This window comes from Bufo bufo, chromosome 5 (assembly GCF_905171765.1).
Source record: "Bufo bufo chromosome 5, aBufBuf1.1, whole genome shotgun sequence".
Classification (NCBI taxonomy): Eukaryota; Metazoa; Chordata; class Amphibia; order Anura; family Bufonidae; genus Bufo; species Bufo bufo.
In genome coordinates, this window is record NC_053393.1 from 27,090,759 (window position 1) to 27,116,826 (window position 26,068).

A 26,068-nucleotide genomic window follows, 5' to 3' on the forward strand; every position below is an offset into this window, starting at 1 on the left:
CAATCACAAACACAACAGGACACTAATAAGAAGGGACATACGAGTACATATAATGTCCTTACTAATAATAGATATGAATCACTTTCATCACCTCTTTTTTTAGATTACACCCCCCCACATCACAAAACCAAAATGAAAAAAGCCCGTACCCCATCACCAAAAAGAAGAGTAGGGAGGGATCACAGACAGACACACCAATACAATTTACGACACAGACAAACACCAGTAAAAGAAACACCATACAGACGGAATCACAACCATCACTATCCCTCACAGACACACTACCCAACACAGGAGTACGAACTGAGGACACGCAGAAAGACACAATCATACAGAGGAGAAGAGAGATCAGAAGAGGAAGACATTGTAAGACGAAACAGATACGAGAAAAAGAACCCATATCGAGCATAGTTAATTTAAGTAATACCGAACTTACGGAGGCACAAAAAAACTTGCTGAATAAAGGCTTGAAATATGCCCCGACCACCAAGCTAGATAAGTTTTCCACGTACATAGGGGTGGAAAAATTTATCCGGAAACTCTGCTTGAAAAAATATTTCATAAAGAATCCCATAATAAAAGAACTAAATGGAGATTTTATCAATAAAAAATATGTACACACAGGATTAAAAATGAGTTCCAAACAATATCCAAAACAAGAGATTAGCCACCAAATCGCAACCTTCAAAAAATGTGTAGAAAATGACCTGAGAAAATTGAAAGGATATAATATAAAAAATAACCTTACTAAGAAAGAGACTGAGGCTATCAAACAATTACAATCCGCTAACAATATAACTATTAGACCAGCGGACAAAGGAGGCGCTATAGTGGTTTTAAACACAGAAGACTACAATCAGGAATGCTTAAGGCAACTACAGGATGAAACTACCTACATGAAATTAAAACAAGACCCCACAGAAGAATACTTTAGAGTATTAATACAATATTGTAAGAAGGGCACGGAATCTGGGTTTCTTTTAGAACAAGAGGCTAAATACATTATGGGTACAGAGAAAAGACTACCAATCTTATATTGTATCCCAAAAATCCATAAAAACCCTAAAAATCCTCCAGGGAGACCCATAATATCCGGGATTAACTCCATTTCCTCAAACCTATCAGGGTATATAGACCGATTGTTACAACCTGCGGTAAAAAATATACCTTCCTATATAAAGGACACCACTGATATTATTAAAACGTTGGAGGAGGTGGAGTTTAAGAATGGATGGATTTTGGGTACCCTGGATGTTAATTCGCTTTATACAATAATTGACCACAAATTGGGTCTGTGGGCTTTACATGAACAACTCACTGCCCATAAAACTATGAAAGAGGAACAGATACTGTATACAATAGAGGGAGTTCAATATATATTGACACACAATTATTTTTCATTTAATGAGGAATTCTATGTACAAAGAAAAGGAACCGCCATGGGTACCAGATTCGCCCCCAGTTATGCTAATCTATTTATGGCCCAGTGGGAGACTACCACCATCGGACCAATACTGGGGGCGGGTCTGGTACTATGGCGAAGATACATAGATGACGTGATATTTGTATGGCAAGATACAAGTACAGCACTGTTGTCATTTTTGGAAGAAATAAATGTAAATGATTGGAACCTCAAATTCACTTCCACCACTAGTGTAACAAATATACAATTCCTGGACCTCAATATTACAGTACAAGATAATAAACTTATATGTAACACATATCAAAAACCAGTAAATAAAAACAGTTACATATTATACACGAGTTGCCACCTACCTAGATGGTTGACCAACGTGCCAAAAAGTCAGTTTAGGAGAATAAAACGTAATTGTACTTATGACTCACAATTTGAGATGGAAGCAGAAACATTAAAACAACAATTTGTAGAAAAACAGTATCCTATCCATCTTTTGGAGGGATCATTGGGGGAAGTCAGAACAATGAAGAGGGAGGAGTTTTTTATCCCCAGGCAGAGAGAAGCCATAGAAGATCCATTGAGAATCATTCTACCCTTCCATGCACAATACAAAGGCATGGAGAGAGTGATTAAGAAATACTGGCACCATCTGCTTGAGGATAAGATAGTTGGTCCCCTACTGAATACTTCACCTCAAATAATATACACTAGGGTTCCCAATTTAGGCCTCAAAGTTGCCCCATCAATAAAAAAGAAGCATATTACAGTAGAAAAACAAAATTGGTTGTCTTTTAGTGGTTTTTACAGATGTGGACGATGTTCCAACTGTAAAATCACAAATTTTCCTAAAAAAACCTCTAAAGCCCAGTCGACGCAGAGTTCATTTTCTATGGACATTAAAGAAGGTTTGACATGCGACTCAACGAGCGTCATATATTTAATTGAATGTCCATGCCGTAAACAGTATATCGGCAGGACAAAACGAACATTGAAAAAGAGGGTGTCAGAACATGTCACAAATATTAAAAAGGGATATGAACTACATTCACTATCCAAACATTATAAAGAGTACCATGATAGTGATCCATCTAGCCTCAAATATATGGCATTAGAAAAAGTTAAATACACATGGAGAGGAGGCAATCATATCCTTCAGATGTCTAGGATAGAATCTAAGAGGATATTCGAATTCAGCACTCTGTTACCAAAAGGTTTAAATGCCGACATGGAACTATTTGCCTTTTTTTTAGTAGGGCCGTCTGGCCTGGTGGGACAGAGACATCTGTGTTAGGCTGTTTACCAGCACCCAGATCTCTCTCTCCCGCCAGCTCAACGTCCCCCCTTTACATCGATATACTCAAACAAGCTATCGAAATCAAGCCATCGAATTAGAAAATAGTACTGACACCCTATTTAATATTCTCTTGTAATATTTTTGTAATGTCAGAACCCTATTATTCCTAAAATTTTATATTATTCTTGAAATTTTATATATGTAAACAATTGTTATAAGTGTACAATGCGTGTTTAAACTTTCCAAGTATTCATTTTTATCACAGATCCATTTTAACATAAATTCCGGAAAAAACGCATCAAAAACGCATGAAAACCGCACATGCGTTTATTCCGGATTTTATCCATTTTATATTGTATAAGTTATATATATGTATTAAAGTGAAACACTTCGCATGAAATGCCAAATAGAATGATAAATCTGTTAATATTGAGAGTTATGAGAAAAGATTTCTTTTTTAATATCTGGATCCAAGTTCCTGGTCTTTGCGATGTCCCTCACTAGTCCAACCCATGGCCTAATCCATGTTCCACCCCATTTTCTACCAATTATGAACACTATATAAATTGGGGCGTTATACCTCTACTGTCAAGCCACTGAGGAAGGGGTCCCTTTTACCCCGAAACGCGTTTGGTGAATGACAGTGAGGGACTACTAAGAAGAATACAATTGGATGTCCACATGAGTACGGAACAAGTCTGCTACACTTAAGAAGTTTGAAAATCCCGCCTGGAAACACCTGACCGCCAGCAAACCACGTGGGACGCCACACAGGTCCTGGTAGGTCAAAGCGGTAATACAATCGCTACCGCTACATCCGGGGAACTTCCCTGCACAAGCCGACTCACAGGTCCTGACAGCTCAAAATAGAGCACCGCATCAGCTAACCTGACGTACATGCGGACCAGCTACAGGAGCGGTAAAGTACCGTACATATTTGTGGACACACTGACATTTGTGACTTGTCAATCATAAGTCTACTTGCAGTTTACCCATTATAGCTGCTTTTGAATTATAAGAATGTGCAACTAATCGCCAATTACCTCTGGAAACATATCAGTACTCTTTTTGGCACAGCCTCTCAGAGACTTTTAGTGTTGTTGGAATACAGGTTCCCAACTTATGATCTTTTAGTGCGGTGTTATATTGTTTTATTGTTTTTTATCCATTCTTTTATGAAATGTTTTATGTATAATATTGTAAAGTGATTATTCAAGCCTATAAACTTTATGTGGATCACTTATACCGTGTTTGCCTAAATATTTGAGTGACCCCCAATTCAGTTTTTTACAATTACCTCTTTATACCAGCATTTGGGAGTGCTGTGGGGAGTGCACCATTCCAGAAGTGGAACAGTGAGAGAGCCACCATTTCTTTTCTATAAATAAAATAATAAATAAGTAAATGGAGTATTGAAAAAATTAGTAAATTCACAATAAAATTAATAATTATAGAGAAAAAATAAATAAATAATTACATACAGATGTAGCAGAGCTAACAGTCACGCTTGGTGAGTTAGCACATCTAGTTAACGCGTTATGACTGTTAAATCTGCTACATCTGTAAATATTTGAGCAAATAAGTAAATAAATTGATATGCAAATAGATAAACAACTAAGTAAATTGATAAATAACCATCTTAAAAGAAACACGTTCCCATATCATGTAATTATTTGAAATTCCAGTCGTTCCTGAATATTTCTAATGTATTTTTTATTTTTATTTTTTCAAAAGGGTGAAACTGGTAGTCCTGGGCCAATTGGATCTTCAGGTCCAAAAGGAGAGAAAGGGGAGACTGTAAGTATTTGTCATTTTTAGACTGTATTTTATCAGATATTATACTATTTTCTTCCTATACATGAGGTTACTGATAAGTAGAGATGAGCAAATTTCTTGAAATTCGTTTTGCAGATTTTTTTTTTTATTCTACAGTATACGGGTCCAAATCAATTTTACCCGAATCAAATATGCTCCAATTGCCCTGAGAATTTGGTATATAACACTTTAAGTTCTCCTAGGACTCATATCTAGGTATAAGCGTACCTGGACCTCCACGTTCGGGACCATACCAGACATTATGACGTCCGGATACCGAACCTGAACATGGAAAATGGCTAAAGGTCACACACAGAATTGACAGACACATAAAAAAAAAAAAAAAAACAGAAAGAGTGTTGGCTTCTTCCTCCACCTCCTCCACGTCTTCCACCTACACTGCCACGTCCAAAGCCTCCTCAACTTCCTACTCCACTTGGACCTTCCCCTCTAGGTTCAAGATTGTTATTTTTTATTTTTTATGTAGCCCTCTAGCCCTTTCTATGACTGTTTTAGAGCCATTTTAGTGCCCCAAAGTTCGGGTCCCCTTTGACTTCAATAGGGCTCGTTGTTCGGGGTTAAGTTTGGGTCAAGTTCGTAAACCCAAATCGAACTTTGAAACGAAGTTCGGCCGAACCCCTTGAGCCTAGACATCCACCGGTCTGCTCATCCCTATTCATATCCAATGGATTCAGAGAGTGTGAGACCCTTTTGCTTTTTCACATTTTGTTAAGTTGTGCCTTGTGCTAAAATAAAAATATATACAGTATAGACCAAAAGTTTGGACACACCTTCTCATTCAAAGAGTTTGATGACTATGAAGGCATCAAAACTATGAATTAACACATGTGGAATTATATACATAACAAACAAGTGTGAAACAACTGAAAATATGTCAAATTCTAGGTTCTTCAAAGTAGCCACCTTTTGCTTTGATTACTGCTTTGCACACTCTTGGCATTCTCTTGATGAGCTTCAAGAGGTAGCTTCAAGAGCTTCAAACTTTTGGTCTGTGCTGTATATATCAAGTCCCCCCCCCCCCCTTCCCCCTCCCATCATTCTGCACACAATACCCTATATTGAGAAAGTGAAAACAGAAATTTAGAAATGTTGGGAATTTTTTTTTAAAGGAAAAACTTAAATATTGCATGGGCATAAGTATTCAGCCCATTTGCTCTGACACTTGACATTTAGCTGTTCGGCTTCCCATTTCTCTTTTTCATCTCTGAGATGTTTTATACCCTGATTGGAGTCACCTGTAGTAAATTCAGTGGATTGGACATGGTTTGGAAAGACACAGCCCTGTCAATATAAGTTTTTACAACCGACTATGCATATCAGAACAAAAATCAAGTCACGAGTAGAAAATAACTGCCTTTAGAGCTCAGAGACAGGGTTGTGTGGAGGCACAGATCTGGAGAAGGGGGAAAAACATTTCTACTGCACTGCAGGTTCCCAAGAGCACAAAGGCCTCCATAATTCTTACAGTTTTCTGGTATATGGAAGAGTCATTTCAAGCAAAGGCGATAAAGGTGATCAGATAAGAAATATATGGCACTGTTTTAAGTTATTTACAGAAAAAAAAAATAGTTCAGAATATTCAAGACTTTTGGGAGTTTGGATCACTGGAGGTTCCATATTCTTGTAAATGTAATGGTCCTTCATGTACTATGGTACCTACTAGAGTGGTCTCTAGAGTGTCATACCCCAGAGACCACCAGAAACTCAGAGACTCATGTGTCATTGACATAATGTTTGAGCACTTTATACTTTCAAGTGTCGGACGTTCAAGAAAGTACAGAAGTATCCATCCTTCAATTTATCCAAAAACATGCTGCAATTCACCTGACAACCATCGAGTGACCACATATAGACACATATAGCATAAATAGCTCCATAAGTGTACGACCAGCGTCTCATGCATATGGATGACCTCACAGTTTACTGTTAAAGTTTGACACAATTATATAAAAATTTTACCTTATAAAAAATATATTTTAATGTGCTGGAAAAAATTTGTGCAAAAGCTACCTCAAAAATAATATTCTAAATAGCTGTTAATTGGTGGCAGGTGCGAGTATAAATGCGCTAGAAACGTGTTAAAAATATCCGTCTAATTATTCCAACAGGTGTAAATTTTACATTTGTTCTATGAGACTAATCAGGTCTATAAATATGAGAAAAATTCAGTAGCAAGAGCTTAAATCTTAGGGGCCAGGAATCAGGGACTGTCACAAAGAAAAGTTTGGTTCCGGTGCCTCTGGGGGACAGACAGTTCCACCACTTTACTATGATGGGCTCCATTCATATTGCGCTTGAGCCTTTCATTGGAGAACAGTGCGGAAAAAAGAACTGCCAAAAATACACTATTTTATATTGTTTTTACTTTTTTTATGTATAGACTTTTTGTGAAAATTTTGTGAAAAACATGAACCTTTTTCCGATGGGTGAATTATGCCATCCAGTTGATTCTTTCTCTGGACAAGACAAGATACAAATACTACCAGTCCTTGATAACACCACTGACCAAAAGAAGTCCCAGTTCTGCATTTCCCCGTACTAGGCAATACCATATGCAGATACCCTTACCGGAGACGTCCTAGGTTGTTGGTCGGAGGGGACCAACAACCTAGGATGTTTCTCGTTTAATAAACAGGCGGCAGAAAGTCGGCAGGAAAAAAAAGATAAAATTGGATCTGAAATTTCCACTTCATTGAAAAAATAAGTGTTTTTTTGAATCACATTTCTAATGTTAGAGAAGTGAGCTCTATCTTTTTTTTTCTGCCGACTTTCTGCCGCCTGTTTATTAAACGAGATTTATTAGATAAGAGACAAAACTGGTGTTTACGCCACGCATTATCTTAAGTCTAAAGTTACAAAGTCATTTATTTTCGAGGAGAGAAACGATGATTGATGTGTCGGCAGCGGCAGAAATAACCGCTAAGTAATGTTGGCTCTGATTCCAAACAACATGAGTCATGTTTCAAATTTTCATTTACAAATAGGGCCCAAGGGAAATCAGGGAGCCGCCATACAATGAAGTGTTCGACATGTACACATCAAGGATTGCAAATATTACATTTCAAAGAAAAATGGTGATCATCTCAAGACGTTCTTAGCATCACGTCTTGGAGGTGGAATATTTTTTAAATAAATTTACGTAAACACTTTAATGAGACGTTCTACAACATCTTCTGCCCCATGAAGTGTTCAAGATATTCTGTCACGCAAGACCTTGATGTAAAGAAACCCTTGTCCTAAATGGGGTTGGACCATCCCTTCTTGTTAGAAGGGTCCTTTAACCTCTTGCTGTTCTGTGACATACTATTACATCACAGAGCACTGGTTGATACTGCTCTGTCCTGTAATAGAGCTGTGCCTGCATGTATGTGCATTATACAGCTCTCACTGCCGAGATCAGAGATAACTCTGATCCTGGGGGTTAAATGCTACATATGGCAGTCAATAGCAACCACAAGGTTGTCACAGGCCTCTGGAGCCATGCTGACTTCAGTTCTTACCACAACTGCTGGAGGGTGCATAGGGGAGGATCCATAGGGCCAACACAACCATCGAGGTGGTCCTACCGATGGTCAAATGGGTTCAAGTCTGGGGAGTTATGGGGCCAGAGTAGTACCAGGAAACTGTGTGACTTGTCACATTGTCTTGCTGGAAGAACTCATCCGCCCCAGGGGAGACAATCAGCATGTATGGGTGTATGTGATCTGCAAGGATGGATTCATATCCATATTGGTTGACAGTTCCTTTCACATGGATGAGTGGTCCAGATAATGCCACAAAAACCTATTCCCAGACCATAACGCTGCCCCCACCAGCATGTATTTTCCAGCAAAGGCTGCAGGGTGTTTGTTGTCTGATGTTTCTCTCCTAACACGCCAATGTTCCATGAAGCAGAAAACATGACTCATCTGAGAAGACAACCCGTTACCAATGAGCAGAGGTCCAATTTTGATACTGTGCAAATTGAAGCCTTTTCTGCCGATGCAACTTGGTTAGCAGAGGTGCAGTGACTGCTCGTCTGCCTGCTTTGGAGTCCCTTACACAGTCAGGTTCACTGAACTGTTGTGTTAGACACATGTCTGGTCGCCCCTGTTTTTTTTTGGCAGTGAGCTGCTCCTCTATAGTGTGCCGGTCACCCTCATGCACCCGAACAGTTCACATTGTGCGATTTTAAAAATACCGCCACCCAGGTTCCGAAAGCCAATAATTATCTCTTCCTGTAACGAGGGATATGTGCGCAGACAGCCTAACACACAGCTTATATACTCACCTAACCACTTCCTTCATGAGCTACATGCTGCCAACGAATGAAGTGGTCAGAATAATGGGACTCGACCATGTGTTGCCTGCAATGGATCAATGTAAATGCAGGAGCCACCAGTTCTGCTGTATTTCTGGGCAGCTCCTTTCCTCAGGAGAGTTACATTGTGACATTTATTACTATATGTAGGCTTTAATAGGATACATATATTATATATAGAGATGAGCGAATTTCTCAAAAATATGATTCGGCTGGTTCGCCAAATTTAACGAAAAGATTCTATTTGATCCGAATTTGTTTGTGGCGAATCGCGTTGAAAAACAGCTATTTCCTGGCTGCAGTGAGCCTGAATAGTGGTGTAGAACACTGTGTCTTGCAGTAACACGCATAGGGAGTCTGCTATGGTAGTGAAACAATACTGTGAGTCAGTATGACACGCACATGACAGGCGTCGCTCTTAGAATCACTGCACACTTCACTTATTTGGGCAGTTACGGGGGCAAAACTGACCAAGTAACTCAAGTGTGAACTCAGCCTTACAGGTCAATGTTAGCGTCAAGAAGAAGCGCACTCCTTTTACACCGTCTTCTAATGGGACCATACAGGCCTTACAGCTGCTACACAGACAGGATCCGTTGTGCCATATCAGAAGAAGGTTCAAATAAATGATGATGTCAACCAGGACAAAAAGGCAAAATAGTGGCCCAGTCATGTAGTGGGGAGGGTGGGAGAACAGCTTGAGAAGTCCACAGAGTGGCCCAATGACAAAGTGTTGAGGTAGCAGCAGCATGAGGAGACCACAGAGTGGCCCAGTGAAATAGTGGGTAGGTGGCAGCAGCATAAGGAGGCCACAGACTGGCAAGGTGACATAGTGTGGAGGTGGCAGCAGCTGCAGCATGAGTAGGCCAAAGACTGGCAAGGTGACATAGTGTGAAGGTGGCAGCAGCATCAGCATGAGGAGGCCACAGAGTGGAATAATGACAGAGTGTGGAGGTGGCAGCTGCATGAGGAGACCACAGAGTGGCCCATAGACAAAGTTGTGAGTTGGCAGCAGCATGAGGAGGCCACAGGCTGACAAGGTGACATAGTGTGGAGGTGGCAGCAGCAGCATGAGGAGGCCACAGAGTGGCAAGGTGACATAGTGTGGAGGTGGCAGCAGCATCATGAGAAGGCCACATAGTGACCCAGTGACATAGTCTTGATTTAGCAGCAGCATGAGGAGACCACAGAGTGGAAAGGTGACATAGTGTGGAGGTGACAGTAGCAGCAGCATTAGGATGCCACAGACTGACAAGGTGACATAGTGTGGAGGTGGCAGCAGCATGAGGAGGCCACAGAGTTGCAAGGTGACATAGTGTGGATGTGGCAGCAGCAGCAGCATAAGAAGGCAACAGAGTGACCCAGTGACATAGTGTTGATTTAGCAGCAGCATGAGGAGACCACAGAGTGGCAAGGTAACATAGTGTGGAGGTAGCAGCAGCAGCATGAGGAGGCCATAGAGTGGCAAGGTGAGATAGTGTTGAGTTAGCAGCAGCATGAGGAGGCCACAGAATGGCAAGGTGACATAGTGTGAAGGTGGCATCAGCAGCAGCATGATAAGACCACAGAGTGGCCCAGTTATATAGTGTTGATTTAGCAGCAGCATGAGGAGGCCACAGAGTGGCAAGCTGACATAGTGTTGAGTTAGCAGCAGCATGAGGAGGCCACAGAGTGGCAAGGTGACATAGTGTGGAGGTGGCATCAGCAGCAGCATGAGGAGACCACATAGTGGCCCAGTTATATAGTGTTGATTTAGCAGCAGCATGAGGAGGCCACGGAGTGGCAAGGTGACATAGTGTGAAGGTGGCAGCAGCATGAGGAGGCCACAGGCTGACAAGGTGACATAGTGTGGAGGTGGCAGTAGCAGCAGCATGAGGAGGCCACAGAGTGGCAAGGTGACATAGTGTGGAGGTGGCAGCAGCAGCATGAGAAGGCCACAGAGTGACCCAGTTACATAGTCTTGATTTAGCAGCAGCAGCATGAGGAGACCACAGAGTGGCAAGGTGACATAGTGTGGAGGTGGCAGCAGCATGAGGAGGCCACAGAGTGGCAAGGTGACATAGTGTGGTGGTGGCAGCAGTATGAGGAAACCACAAACTGGCAAGGTGACATAGTGTGGAGGTGGTAGCATCAGCAGCATGAGGGGGCCACAGAGTGGCAAGGTAACATAGTGTGGAGGTGGCAGCAGCATGAGAAGGCAACAGAGTGACCCAGTGACATAGTGTTGATTTAGCAGCAGCATGAGGAGACCACAGAGTGGCAGGGTGACATAGTGTGGAGGTGGCAGCAGCAGCATGAGGAGACCACAGAGTGGCAGGGTGACATAGTGTGGAGGTGGCAGCAGCAGCATGAGGAGGCCACAGAGTGGCAAGGTGACATAGTGTTGAGTTAGCAGCATCATGAGGAGGCCACAGAATGGCAAGGTGACATAGTGTGGAGGTGGCAGCAGCATGAGGAGACCACAGAGTGGTCCAGTTATATAGTGTTGATTTAGCAGCAGCATGAGGAGGCCACAGAGTGGCAAGGTGACATAGTGTGAAGGTGGCAGCAGCAGCAGCATGAGAAGGCCACAGAATGGCAAGGTGACATAGTGTGAAGGTGGTAGCTACAGCATGAGGAGGCCACAGAGTGGCAAGGTGACATAGTATGGAGGTGGCAGCAGCATGAGGAGGCCACAGAGTGGCACAATGACAGAGTGTGGAGGTGGCAGCAGCAGGAGGAGACCTGAGTGGTGAGGTGGCAGCAGCATCAGGAGACCACAGAGTGACCCAGTGACAGAGTGGGGAGGTGGGTGGCAGTAACAGTACTCACTGACGATGGTGGGTGTAAGAAGAAGCACTTGGCATCAGATGTGTGGCATCAGGTGGGTGGCAGCATCAGAATAGTAGCTGAGGCAGGTGGCCAGAAGAAATCGGTCTCTTTTGTCAAGGTTTGGGTAAGGCAGCATGGATGATCTAATCTGATGCATCAGGCATTGCTGGGTGGAAATCTTGGCTGATCCACGCCTGATTCATCTTGACAAAGGTCAGTCTCTCCACATTTTGGGTGGAAAGGCGAGTTTTCCTTGGGGTAAATATGGCCCCCGCTGCACTAATCACCCGCTCTGATGCCACACTACTGGCTGGGCAGGACAGCTTTTCCAGGGCAAACTATGCCAGTTGCGGACACAAATCCAGTTTGGCTGCCCAGTAGTCCAACGGATCTTCAATGTGGGGTGGCAGGCTGCTGTCCAAGTATGCCACCACCTGCTGGTTCAGGTTCTGCTCCAGGTCTAGCTGCTGCTGCTGCTGAGTAGTTTCTTCACTAGGCGGGTTAAGAAAGCTGCTCATCAGCGACTCTAGACTCAAGCTGCTGCTGCTGATGGAGCTGGTAATGCTCCTACCCCCCACCCCGCCACAGCAGCCATTGCAGTGGAATGAGATCGCAAAGGACCCCCCTGGTCAGACCTGCGAGAGACCTTTGCTCCCGACCTCCCACTGCTGCCACACCGCCAAGTAGGTGATTTTACCCCCAACACTCCACACTGACTGACTGCTACCTCCGTGAACCCCTGCAACGCTACTTTCCGGGCAGGTAGGCTCCTGAGAAGTGGATGGTCTACCCTGGGCATGTTTGCCTCCCGCTGCTGCCACCCTGCTGACTCCCGGCAACACTATCGACTTGCTGGCTCCGCCGCTGCCTCGCGCGCAAGCTGCCACCCTCTTCTCTCGATGATTATGAAGCTCCTTCGTCATCCGGCTCCCAATTGCGATCGGCTACATCATCATCGAGTACTGTCTGCATGTTACTGATGTCCTCCTTAAAGGTCTCTGAGCCAGGAGCCTGACCGCTCGCAACACCAACTCCCACGCCACTCTCCTCATCACTACTTGCCCGCCTACCGGAGGAAGCCGCGGATGTCTCCTTCAGATCTTGGCTGGGCAGTAGCTGCTGACTGTCCTCTAGTAGCTCGTCCTCGCTGTATAGTGGAGCTGAGCCCACAGCATATAATACTTCTCTGGCTGAGGGAGCAGAAAAGGACAGAGGCAGGTTGAGACAGGTAAGGGCACAGGGCCTGCTCCCGGGCCATGCCAACTAAGGGTTGTGTCTGACGAACCCACGACTCTTGGCTGAGGGTGTCTGATGTCACTTGGGACGAAGTGGATGATCGAGTCAACCATTCAAGAACTACTGGGTTGCTGGTCAAGACACGACCGCTAGATGACAACGGGAACTCAGGCCTCTTGCTGCGACTCCTGCTGCCACGCTCCCTTACTCTGCTGTGACCTGTGCCTGCGCCAGAAACATTTAGGTCTCTGTCCCTCCCCTGTGCAGGGTCCAGCACTTCTCTGTCTGACATACTGTTAGATCAAATAAATAAATAAAAAGAAAATTAATACACGCCAAAAAAGTCTTTCCTAGCACTGTCCCTAGCGCCTGTGACGTCTCTCCCTGCACTAAGTACAATGGAAAATGGCTGAAACCAAGATGACTGAGGCTATTTATAGGGCTGTGACATCACAGGGCTGTCTGACTGCTGATTGGCTGCATGCATGACATTGTGGGTGATCCCTCGTTACCAGAGTTCTTTGCTCCATGTCCTAACACATGTAGCAGCTATTTTAGGAAAAAAATGTGTTTCGTTACCAAGAATTCGAATTCGGATCGAATTCCACTTCGTCAACTTCGATTCGCTGATCTCAAATTATATGATCTGCATTTCTGATGTAATTAATGTTGATCTTATATTTCAGGGAGAGGCTGGAATACAAGGATTTCCTGGAATTAGAGGAGAAAAAGGAGAGAAGGTAATAACGCCCCATACTTGTCACTCTCGGGTGGATCTTATTCTTCAGTGTCATTTTAACAAAAGGATTGTGCCAGATTTTATTTTTTAATCAGGCAAAGTGATATAGTAATAAAAAAAATTCTCCTTACCGTCCTAAGCTCCATCTCCTCCCCGCTAGTTCAGCCGTGATGTAATGTTATGGCTGTAGTGATGGCATGCCGTATACCGCACGTGACCGCTGCAGTCAATCACTGGACTCTGTGCTACACATCACCAGACCGCTGCTGTGCAATATACGGCACATCCCCTCTGCAATCTGGCAACAAAGTCTGGGGGGATCGGAGAGGTGAGGCAGCTCTAGAACTGAGGGGGTTGAGATAGTCGAGATATTATAACACCGTCCCTGACTAATATAAAAACAATCTCAGACAACCCCTTTAAATTACTTTTGTAATGAAATATTAGCAGCATTCCGAGTGCTGGTTGTGTGTTTGTTCTTCAGTGCCACTGCCTCTTATCACTGAGTGATGATGTCATTGCTTATTATCGGTGAGTGATGATGTCATTGCTTATTATCGGTGAGTGATGATATCATTGTTTATTATCGGTGAGTGATGATGTCATTGCTTATTATCAGTAAGTGATGATGTCATTTTTTATTGGTGATGTCATTGTTTATTATTGGTGATGATGTCACTGCTTATTATCGGGGAGGGATGATGTAAGTGTTTATTATTGGTGATGATGTCATTGTTTATTATTGGTGATGATGTCATTGCTTATTATCGGGGAGTGATGATATCATTGCTTATAATTGGTGAATTATGATGTAATTGTTTATTATTGGTGATGATGTCATTGTTTATTATCGGTGAGTGATGATATCATTGTTTATTATCACTGAGTGATGATGTCATTGCTTATTATCGGTGAGTGATGATGTCATTGCTTATTATCGGTGAGTGATGATGTCATTGCTTATTATCAGTAAGTGATGATGTCATTTTTTATTGGTGATGTCATTCTTTATTATTGGTGATGATGTCACTGCTTATTATCGGGGAGGGATGATGTAAGTGTTTATTATTGGTGATGATGTCATTGTTTATTATTGGTGATGATGTCATTGCTTATTATCGGGGAGTGATGATATCATTGCTTATAATTGGTGAATTATGATGTAATTGTTTATTATTGGTGATGATGTCATTGTTTATTATCGGTGGGTGATGATGTCATTGCTTATTATCAGTGAGTGGTGATGTCATGGTTTATTATTGGTGATGATGTCATTGCTTATTATGGGTGAGTGATGATGTCATTGCTTATTATTGGTGATGATGCCATTGCTTTTTATTGGTGAGTGATGATGTCATTGGTTATTGGTTTAATAATAAAAGAGAAACATAGGGAACAATTGGGACGCTGCTTTGCGATGAATGTACAGATTTATTTGTGAATTTAATTCATATTAAAAGAATATAGAAGGACGACGCATTTCAGCAGTTTACACAACGTCCGCATGCCAGTATTCAAGTTCAGTAACTGCATGAGGACGCTGTGTTATTATGGACCCGAAGAAGGTGACGACTCACTGCTGAAACGTGTAGTGCTTTTATATTCTTTTCATATGGTTTTGATTCAGAAATAATCCTGTACATTGATCGTAGAGCACTGTCCCAATTGTTTCCTATTTTTCTCTTTTATTATTCAACCATTGTTCACCTGTTAAAGATCTGGATACCAGAGAGGAGGAGCAGCAGCCAGTGAACCTCAGGAGAGGTGGACCTACCTTGCAGAAATGTTGTGCTTGTCCTGCACAACTCCTTTTGGAAAGGGATACCTTTCTAGTGGACCCTGTTAGGGCTAATGTAGCAAGGATGGATGTAGCAGAGTTGGTGCTGTGACATAGTAAATGTAGCAGAGTTGGATGCAGTGGAGCTGATGTAATGGCAAGTCTAATGTAGCAGAGATGGATGCAGCAGAGTTGATGTTGTGGTAGGGCCAATGTAGCATTGTTGGATGTAGCAGATCTGATGTAGTGGAAGGTATAATGTAGCACAGTTGGATGCAACAGCACTTATGTAGTGGTAGGGCCAGTGTAGCCGAGTTGTATGCAGCAAAGCTAAAGGACTAATGTAGCAGACCTGGATGCAGCAGAATTGATGTAGTGGCAGAGTCAACGTAGCAGTGTTGGAGGCAGCAGGTCTGATGTAGTGGCAGAGACAATGTAGCAGATCTGAGGTAGTGGAAGGGCTAATGCAGAAGAGTAGGATGCAGCAGAGCTGATGTAATGGCAGGGCGCAAAGCTGGTGTAGTTGAAGGGCCAATGTAGCAGAGTTGGATGCAGCAGAGCTGGATGCAGCAAAGTGGATGAACAAACAGAAAGGCAACGTGATGCTGAACTTTAGGCATCGTCCCACTGCCAGAGAAATGTTTAAGCAACTGGTGTGACATTACTGTTGCGTATCAGGTTGCCATAGAAATCTGATGCACAAAAGAGACAAAAATTCAGGAATAAGGAGGGGAGCGGGGCAGAGACAGTTGAGTAATGTAATTCCAAGATGACTGATCCTTTTGTTCTGGCAGGGAACAAGTCACTGTCAGAGACGACAGGCAGTAGTTTGTTTTTTTGCATAACAACAATACGCATCATTTTTTATAAAAAAAAAAATGTTGTAGAAATCATTTTTTTTCACTAGTTTGAGCCTTCCCTTCAGATAAGGTATAAAAGTTTCTAGGGGTTTACAGCATGTACATTTTTTTCAGGGATCTTTTGGGCCTCCTGGTCCATTTGGCAGGGAAGGAGCCAAAGGAGAAAGGGTAAGTGTTACTTTGTTACTCATTGTTTCTAATGTATGGATTCTAGTCCATGATCACAATTTGGTGACGATTCCTGACCAGCTGGCAGCAGGTGTGTTGACGGCAAATTTTCCAGATGCCAAGTTGCTCGGTGAGAAGTAAGACCAATTCGGACTTGAGGCAGTTAGCAGAAGCTTACCAGCAAGGCAGACTCCCATTTAAGGAGACTATTGTTAGGTTGGTGAAGGCTAAACTGAGATGCAGAGTCTTAGGTATCTTCACCCTCCCAGGATATTCCCTAAGAAATGGTCAGAACCTGATGGTGGGCAAGTGTAAAGGCAGCAAACGTCAGGTGAACATCAGGTCCAAATCAGAAGAGAACGTCGAAATGTTATGTCAGGTTGGTACACTGAATATTGAAGAGAAGACTAAGTCAGGCAATCAAGCACAGGAGATCACAAAAATGTATGGAGAAAAACAACCAGAAAACTCTTCACATGGTTGATAATCAAGCAGAGGAATATTGGATTGTTTCCCCTATCCTAGGTCAATCACATCACACATTGTATCAGTTGTTGATCTTGAAACCACATATTCCTCAAAGCAGAGAGTCATGGGTTCCCATCATTGTGGTGACACTAGGACTCTGTCCCAGGCAACGTGTCAGATGGAGTGCCAGTGCACCTCATGTTGGCTGTGACAGTTGGACTGCAATGTGCCAACCAAAGAAAGTCCAGCTGTACAAAGACAAATTCATGTCCACATTTCATTGCTGTTTTTATTGCACTTAATTATCATCATCAAGGACTAATTGGTAATTTAGGTAACAATTCCAAAAATAATTCCAAAAATTAAGAAACTCTAGCTGCAATTGATCAACTGGTGGGGGTTTCATCTTCTTTAGAACCTTGGTGATAAACTAGGTCCTGTCGTGGGTGGACCTAGTTATTGGATCAGAAACTGGAGCTTCTAGATGATAGACCCTCTCTTGGACAGTCCAACCCTGTCAGCTTGGACCATTTCCAATGCATTGGCAAACTAATAAATAGTACCAGACATAATTATAAGTCCAGTGACTGTATCACATGCTTGATTTCAGAGCCTGATGAACTGAGTGGGGTAATTCTACTTGTGAATGGGAAAAACATTGGCTCTAAAGAACTTTAATGTTGGCATGACCATCATTACTTTGCATGTAGGTTTTAGGTTCAAGACTTAAAAGTTTTAGAGTCAAGTCTTTTCACACCCAAAAGTTTCATTTTGAGAGAAAAAAGTCCACAGTGTTCCTGATTGAAAACGGCTGATGAGAGTGGCTGAATACAAGTTGTGTCCCACCCTGTCATGGTTGAACTACAACAGTATGTGGTTAAATCAGGTTAATGTAAAGGTTGGAGAGAGCATGACTCTAAAGGACTCTTGAGCATCTCAACTGAAGTAGGACAAATCAAGTTCTCCAGATCTGGTGAGTCCTTGTTCCCTCTGAATCATGATGACATAAGGATGGGGTTTAGAAAAGAACATGAGTACGTGTACCCATTTTGCCCACTTTTATAATTTCAGTCTCGTGCATGGTCAAGTAGATTGACCATATTTTCCAAAAAATTCTCTTTGCCAACATGTTCCTGATGGTCGTATTTCCTACTTTGGAGCTGCATGTTCCACTGTGGCCCCAAAAAAGTCACAAATACAACTCGTACAAAATTTGAAACGTTGTTAAAGGGACCTTTCCAATTTTCAGTTGTCTCTACTGATGAAGACCTACTGTATAGTCTAAATCAGTGATGGCTAACCTCCGGTACTCCAGCTGTGGTGAAACTACGACTCCCAGCATGCTCTATTAATTTCTATGGAGTTCTGAGAACGGCCAAGCAAGTTTGCATTTTGGGAATTGTAGTTTTACCACAGCTGGAGTGCGTGAGCTTTGCCATCACAGGCCTAAATGATCAAATCAATGTTCCTGAACTAACTCATCCCTTTATGACTATTGTATGCTGAATATCTCATGGATGAAAACACATGGGTGATGATCCATTTCACAATTTTGTCAGGTAATGGTTCCAAGCATAGGAATATTTTCTTCATGAGCCTGCCTTACTCCCAAATCTCCATCTCACTAATGGAAAGTGTGGGTTGTGTACTGTACAGTTGTACCTCCAATACCATTTACTTCAGTTACTCTCTATCCTTGCTGCTTATTTTCCGACATATTGTTGAAGCCATGCTAGGATGCCTTTGGTTGAAATGAGTTTCCATCCACTACTATTTAGGTGTATCTAAAAAGGTGTAATTAAACCAATATAACCATTTACTCCAGAAAGCTTCACATAGGATATGATCACCATTTAGTGGTTTCTACTTTTTACAAAAAATGGCACCAGTCCACCGTATGTTGACTTTTATGTTGAGCATTTCTTCCAATGTAACTCTTGTACAAACTCATTTGGCTGTCACAATCATACATGGATTACTACATGGTCAGAGGGCAGAGATGATGTTTACAATGACTCTTCCAACTTCTTCAAATTTCATTTTTCAGGGTAGCAAAGGAGAGCGGGGAGAAAATGGTGTTGCTGGCAATCCGGGACCACAGGTAGGAGCTTGGTTAGATGGTTTTCCTAGAACACTTGAATATTTTAGATTATGGCACTGATCGTAAAGGAATATTATAAGTAGAGAACTTTCTTACATGACCACAGTCTTCATTTGGTTCCAAAAATACTGGTTTCGGTAACATATTTAAAAAAAAACCTTTGGCAGCATTTCTTAAATTTGTCATAAAGTAAACTGATAGGGAGTCCAAACTTTAGGTCCTTCAAGTTGTACATTTTTGTACTAAACAACTGATGTTCTTAGTTTATGTACATGTTGGGTACAGAGGTAACACCCAGGCCTTGGTGCCTGAAGGGGCCAAAAGTCCATCTGCCATATAAGAAGCCTCCCATATTTTAAATGGCACCTGACTGGTGGAAGCCATGTTACAGATTATGCACTGGGGCCCAGGAGTTTTAACTAATGCCTCAGACTATGTCCAGTATTTTATGTCAAAGTATCTCCTTCATTACTTGAGGATTTTTTGGTAAACTTTTTTGCTTCTGTCTTCTGACTATTTCGATACCTCGAGCCACCTGCCCTCAAATAGAGAGACACTGGGCAGACAGTCAGGCAAGAGCAAATGAACATGAACTAAAGCAGTCTGCAAACTACTAAGGCTGGGTTTCCAATTAGTGGCTGTGGGGCAGTAGTGGGACAGTGGGACTCGTGGCATGCAGCTCGTAGTGTCCCACAAGTGGAAATCCTCTGTGATAAATGCAGTTATTGATGGAGATGCTGAGAGATGGACCCTAACTGATCTAATATTGATGATCTAACCTATTGCAAGGTCAGACATCCCAAAGGACACCTTTAAAGGGCAGAGGTGTAGCTAGGCTTTCCAGCACCTGGAGAAAGGATTCACCCACGGCGCGCTGGAAACAGCGGTGCGCTGCGACATATTGTTTTAATGCTAACCCATGCCTTTAACTCTGCCCAGTGCAAAACTGTACATAACCAATCCCACCCAGTCCCCATAGGATTATGGGTAATTAGCTTAAAACGTAACTTTTAATAAAATCCTTACAAATATTTTTGCGCCTGTTTTAGGATTAAAAATCTTTGCAAGACCCCTTTTGCAACTATTTAGGAGCGGAAAGGGTGTGACGGGGACCTGAATTTTGGCCCCGAGACATTTATTATCTTTTACACTGTAAAAGAGGAGTAAAAAATACTCAAGGGGCCTGAGTAGTTTTTACTCCAGGCGTGCACCTAATTCATAAGTTAGGCCAATCCTCTGGTAGTGCGGAGGGGGACCAAAGATCGGCGCAAAATGATCCCCAGTATGTTACCTGAAAAAAAACAGGGTACACGGCGGTACCAATACAGTGGCGTAACTAGAGTTCTATGGGCCCCAGGGCAAACTTTGAATCCGGAACCCGCCCTCCCCATAATATGCTTTGTATTACGCTGCCGCTAATCACTACACAAATCGTCAGTGCTTACACCAGGTGTGGACTCCCCAACCCCTACAAATTAAATTATGCCCCCAATTTATAAAATATAAATGACCTGTTTTAATGACCCTTACTCTAATGGAACCCATGTGGTGAAATTGATTACATTATAATGAATCACCTGCTGGCTGTGCTTCTGACTGTGCTGATGAAGCAAGCATGGCACAATAATGGCGGATCTCCTCCCTCTCCACAGTGCTCCTCCCCTGCCGTTCCAAAGCCCCAACAGCCCACCCTGGACGTACCATATAACTCACTCCCAAATCGTCCATCACATCACCCTCTGTGTCCAGAACTATCCGTACCCCCCCCCCCAGCACGTACACCAGCAATCCATCAGCACCCCCCCATCATGTACACAGCTATCAAAGCCCCCCAGCGATAACAGAACTAAGTAACATCAAGTTCAAACTTAACTAAAACTAACTCTCACAAATCCCAGAGTGCCCTTATTAGTAATAGTGCCGCCCACAATATATAAAAATAGCCCATGGGGTGCCCCAGTAATAATAATGATCCCACAGTGCACCCAGTCATCATATCTCCTAATGTGCCTCCAGTAATATTAATGCCCCCTATTGTGTCTCTGGTACAGGGGCGGATTAAGTGCATGATATTTCCGGGGCTGTCTAACCAACTTGGCCCCCCCCCTTCCCCATTTTAGTTTAGTTTTTTTTTTTGTATGAAGAGGCTGCGGTGCTTCATGGGCGCCACAGTCTATTCTTAGGCCATATGACATCTTCAGACCAAAAAAAAAAATACCCTAAATTGGGTCCTAAACTGAAAAATTTGGTCACCAAATTTAAAATACATATAATTATAATAAAAAAAGACATGGAGGAGAATACAGCACCACATACCTCTTACATCCAGTGACATCTCCTGTCATGTAGACCTTCTCTTTCCTCTTCTCCTCCATTTGACCCAGACCGCCATGGCAAATTCTTTCAGCCGCATCTCGTCTCTACAGTTTGTAACACAGACACGTTAGATTTCTCAATTCCTCCTCATCCTGGTGTCCCCACAGTGTCATCCTGCTGCCACCCCCAATACCTGTGCCCGTTGTGCCCCCCAATGCCCCAGGTACTATACTGCTTAAAAAATAGTGACCCTAATAGACATAATTGGAGTCCTTTATCAAACTGGTGTAAAGTAGAACTGGATTTCCAAAAGAGCTGTCAAATATGAAAGGTGGAATCTGATTGGCTGCTATGGGCAACTAAGCCAGTTCTACGTTACACCAGTTTGATAAATTACCCCAAATGTTCCTATAGTGTCTACAGCAGCTATAATGTCCCCTAGAGTGCCCCCAGTAATAATAACACCCTATATTGTGCTCCAGGCAATAATCCTTGTATAGTGTCCACAAAAATAATAGAATTGCCCCTACAGTGCCTCCCCAATAGCAACACCCCCATATAGTAATTTCCACCACATAGTAGTCCCTCCCATAATAATTTGGCCCCACACAGCCCCATATAGTAATTTGCCCCCACACTGCCCCCACATAGTAATTTGCCCCCATACTGCCCCCACATAGTAATTTGCCCCCACACTGCCCCCACATAGTAATTTGCCCCCACACTGCCCCCACAAAGTAATTTGCCCCCACACTGCCCCATATAGTAATTTGCCCCCACACTGCCCCCACATAGTAATTTGCCCCCACACTGCCCATATAGTAATTTGCCCCCACATAGTAGTCCGGCTCCGATAATAATTTGCCCCCACATAGTAGTCCCTCCCATAATAATTTGCCCCCACATAGTAGTCCCTCCAATAATAATTTAGCCCCACACAGCCCCCACATTCCCCCTCCCATGTACTCGAGGTCCCTTGAATATGTCCTCCTCTGTGTGTCGTCCCCCACATGTCCCCCAAAGTAGGCACATGAAATAAAAAAAAAAAATTGAAAAAAAAAATGAAAAGCTAAATACTCAACGTCCAGGGCCAGGCACTTGATCGCAGACGAAGGCGGGATGAGGCAGGCGTGCACGCGTCAATGTGCTGTGTCCCGGCACAGGCGCGTGATTACGTCATCACGCACGCCTGCGCCGGGATTTCACTACCGCATAGGCCTCAGGCCTACTAGGCTTTAAGCCTATGGCAGTGATAGGCGACGGGACAGGGAGCTATGCGCTCCCGTGCCCCGCCGCAGTATGTGGGCGTTCGGGTCGGCGCTGGGCACCCCAGGGGCCCGGGGCTGCCGACCCGAACGTCCCTATTGTAATCCGCCACTGCTCTGGTAATAATGTCCCCACAGTGCCGCCCAGTAATATCCCCCACTACCCCCAGTAATGTCCATATACTGCTCACAGTAATGTACCTATACTGCCCCCAGTAATGTCACTACAGTGCCACCAGTTATGTTCTTCCTTGCACTGCGCCCAGTAATCTCCATATAGTGACCACTGGCATGATGTTCAGTGACAATGCCAGGTCTCCGTCAGAGCACTCATCACAGCAGCGTTCCATCAACTCGGTCCAGCATCTATCAGGCCCTAGCGCTGCCCTACTAGTAGTATTCATGTATAAAGCTGGTGGGTGGAGCCTGGCCGTTGTTAGTCAGGCTCCGCCCCCACCCGCTTAGTTTGTGAGTACTACAAATAGAGCAGCACTGGGGCCTGGTAGAGAGAGGCCGGGCCGAGTGGATGGAACGCTGCTGTGATGAGCGCTCTGGCAGGTGCAGCGTGTGTGCAGCGCGATCGTTACGCCCCTGGTCCTACGCATACAGGGTTTCACTGGCATGTCGGTGTGATACCCGCTGGATCTGGAACAAGGTCCCTGTGATGATGGAGCAAAATCCATAGCAGGGGGCGCTGTGCTGGTCCCAATGTAAAACAGGGTAATCTAGGGCATTTCCCCTTAGTGCTACCACACAGTACTTATGCCCACCTTGTGCCCCTCACAGTAGTTATACCCACATTATGCCCCTCACAGTAGTTATATCAGTTATATCCACCTTGTGCCCCTCACAGTAATTATACCCACCTTGTGCCCATCACAGTAGTTATAACCACCTTGTGCCCCTCACAGTAGTTATACCCACATTGTGCCCCTCACAGTAGTTATACCCACCTTGTGCCCCTCACAGTAGTTATACCCACCTTGCGCCCCTCACAGTAGTTATAACCACATTGTGCCCCTCACAGTAGTTATACCCACATTATGCCCCTCACAGTAGTTTTACCCAAAGTGTGCCCCATCACAGTAGTTATACCCACCTTGTGCCCCTCACAGTAGTTATACCCACCTTGTGACCCTCACAGTAGTTATACCCAACGTGTGCCCCTCACAGTAGTTATAACCACATTGTGCCCCTCACAGTAGTTATACCCACCTTGTGCCCCTCACAGTAGCTATACCCACCTTGTGCCCCTCACAGTAGTTATACCCACATTATGCCCCTCACAGTAGTTTTACCCAAAGTGTGCCCCATCACAGTAGTTATACCCACCTTGTGTCCCTCACAGTAGTTATACACACCTTGTGGCCCTCACAGTAGTTATACCCACCTTGTGGCCCTCACAGTAGTTATACCCAACTTGTGGCCCTCACAGTATTTATACCCACCTTGCGCCCCTCACAGTAGTTATAACCACATTGTGTCCCTCACAGTAGTTATACCCACATTATGCCCCTCACAGTAGTTTTACCCAAAGTGTGCCCCATCACAGTAGTAATACCCACCTTGTGGCCCTCACAGTAGTTATGCCCACCTTGTGCCCCTCACAGTAGTTATACACACCTTGTGGCCCTCACAGTAGTTATACCCACCTTGTGGCCCTCACAGTAGTTATACCCAACTTGTGCCCCTCACAGTAGTTATAACCACATTGTGCCCCTCACAGTAGTTATACCCACCTTGTGCCCCTCACAGTAGTTATACCCACATTATGCCCCTCACAGTAGTTATACCCACCTTGTGCCCCTCACAGTAGTTATACACACCTTGTGGCCCTCACAGTAGTTATACCCACCTTGTGGCCCTCACAGTAGTTATACCCAACTTGTGGCCCTCACAGTAGTTTTACCCACCTTGTGGCCCTCACGGTAGTTATACCCACCTTGTGGCCCTCACAGTAGTTATACCCACCTTGTGGCCCTCACAGTAGTTATACCCAACTTGTGCCCCTCACAGTAGTTATAACCACATTGTGCCCCTCACAGTAGTTATACCCACCTTGTGCCCCTCACAGTAGTTATACCCACATTATGCCCCTCACAGTAGTTTTACCCACCTTGTGCCCTATCACAGTAGTTATACCCACCTTGCGCCCCTCACAGTAGTTATACACACCTTGTGGCCCTCACAGTAGTTATACCCACCTTGTGGCCCTCACAGTAGTTATACCCAACTTGTGGCCCTCACAGTAGTTATACCCACCTTGTGGCCCCCACAGTAGTTATACCCACCTTGTGGCCCTCACAGTAGTTATACCCACCTTGTGGCCCTCACAGTTATTATACCCACCTTGTGCCCCTCACATTAGTAATGCCCACATGATGGATCCTGTTCAATTCTTCAGCTGCCATCAGCCATACCTACTGATAGTAGCTGTAACAGTTACAGGGAGAGAGCTGTAGCAGAAAGGAAACACCCCTCAAGAAAGGCCATGCCCCTTGAACTGTGATAGGGAGAGGGCTTCAGCAGAAAGGGCACTCTCCCTGAGCTGTGATAGGGAGATAACTGATGCAGAAAGGACACAGCCCCTATGCTGTATGCAGGATAAAATACACTTTATCTTAGCTGTGATAGGGAGAGAGCTGCAGGATAAAGGATAAAGGACACCCCCCCCCCCCAGCCTTTTGATAGTGATAGGGCAGCAGTAGAAAGGACACCCCCTGATCTTTTATAGGGAGAGAACAGCAGGATAAAGGACACCTCCTGAGCTGACAGAGTAATTGAAGCAGTGAATGTGGAGATCTCTGGATCCATGTGAGGTCCAGGGCTGGTTCTAGCTTCCTAGAGATTGTCATGTCCTATATGATGTCTGATGGTCATTTTTTTTTACATTAATAATGGGATAAAACCTTTAAATTCAACACATTACGGCTCTTGTGCTGATATTGGGCCAATCTATACCCTGAGATTCTGATTCTGTATGTTCTAATGCCTACCCTATTACATAGATGTCCTTCAGTACTGTCCTCACCGCACCTCATGGGGGCGCTGTACAGCAGAATACATAGCGCCTTGGTGCCGCTGTACAGGGACTGCGCGCGCGCGCCTTTCACATCCGTATGTGACACTATACCGCCCCCTTTATTGATAAACCTTTGATAAAATATTCTCCTTCTACTTCCCGGCAGTTTTAATAATTAAAGTTTAAGATGAAGATGGAACCACCAAGAGGAACCCTGCTGCTTTATGTCTTTTCCCTTTTTTCTGGTACAGAGCCGCTAATGAATGTGGCATTGATTTAGACAATGGGGGCCGGAGAGATGGGTTTAACTCTTGTGAATTGTCCGTATTCCTGCTTTAATTGGACCGAAGATTTGATGTTACCTTTATCCGAGTCCGATCAATAACTAAAAGAGAATCTGATTGACCAAACGCTAGGTGCAAAATTGAGTTTATTCATTATTAAACAGAGCGGTGGAG

General features: G+C 43.8%; 1 protein-coding gene across 2 annotated transcripts in view; it reads left to right on the forward strand.

Moving 5' to 3' along the window:
* Window positions 1-26,068, forward strand: part of COL22A1 (collagen type XXII alpha 1 chain) — a 316,179-nt gene that overhangs the window by 93,508 nt on the left and 196,603 nt on the right. For both annotated transcript variants that reach the window (XM_040433114.1, XM_040433115.1), the window contains exons 10-13: window positions 4,446-4,508; window positions 13,581-13,634; window positions 16,385-16,438; window positions 18,954-19,007. In XM_040433114.1, coding sequence (XP_040289048.1) covers window positions 4,446-4,508; window positions 13,581-13,634; window positions 16,385-16,438; window positions 18,954-19,007 — 225 coding nt within the window. The remainder of the gene's footprint in view (window positions 1-4,445; window positions 4,509-13,580; window positions 13,635-16,384; window positions 16,439-18,953; window positions 19,008-26,068) is intronic.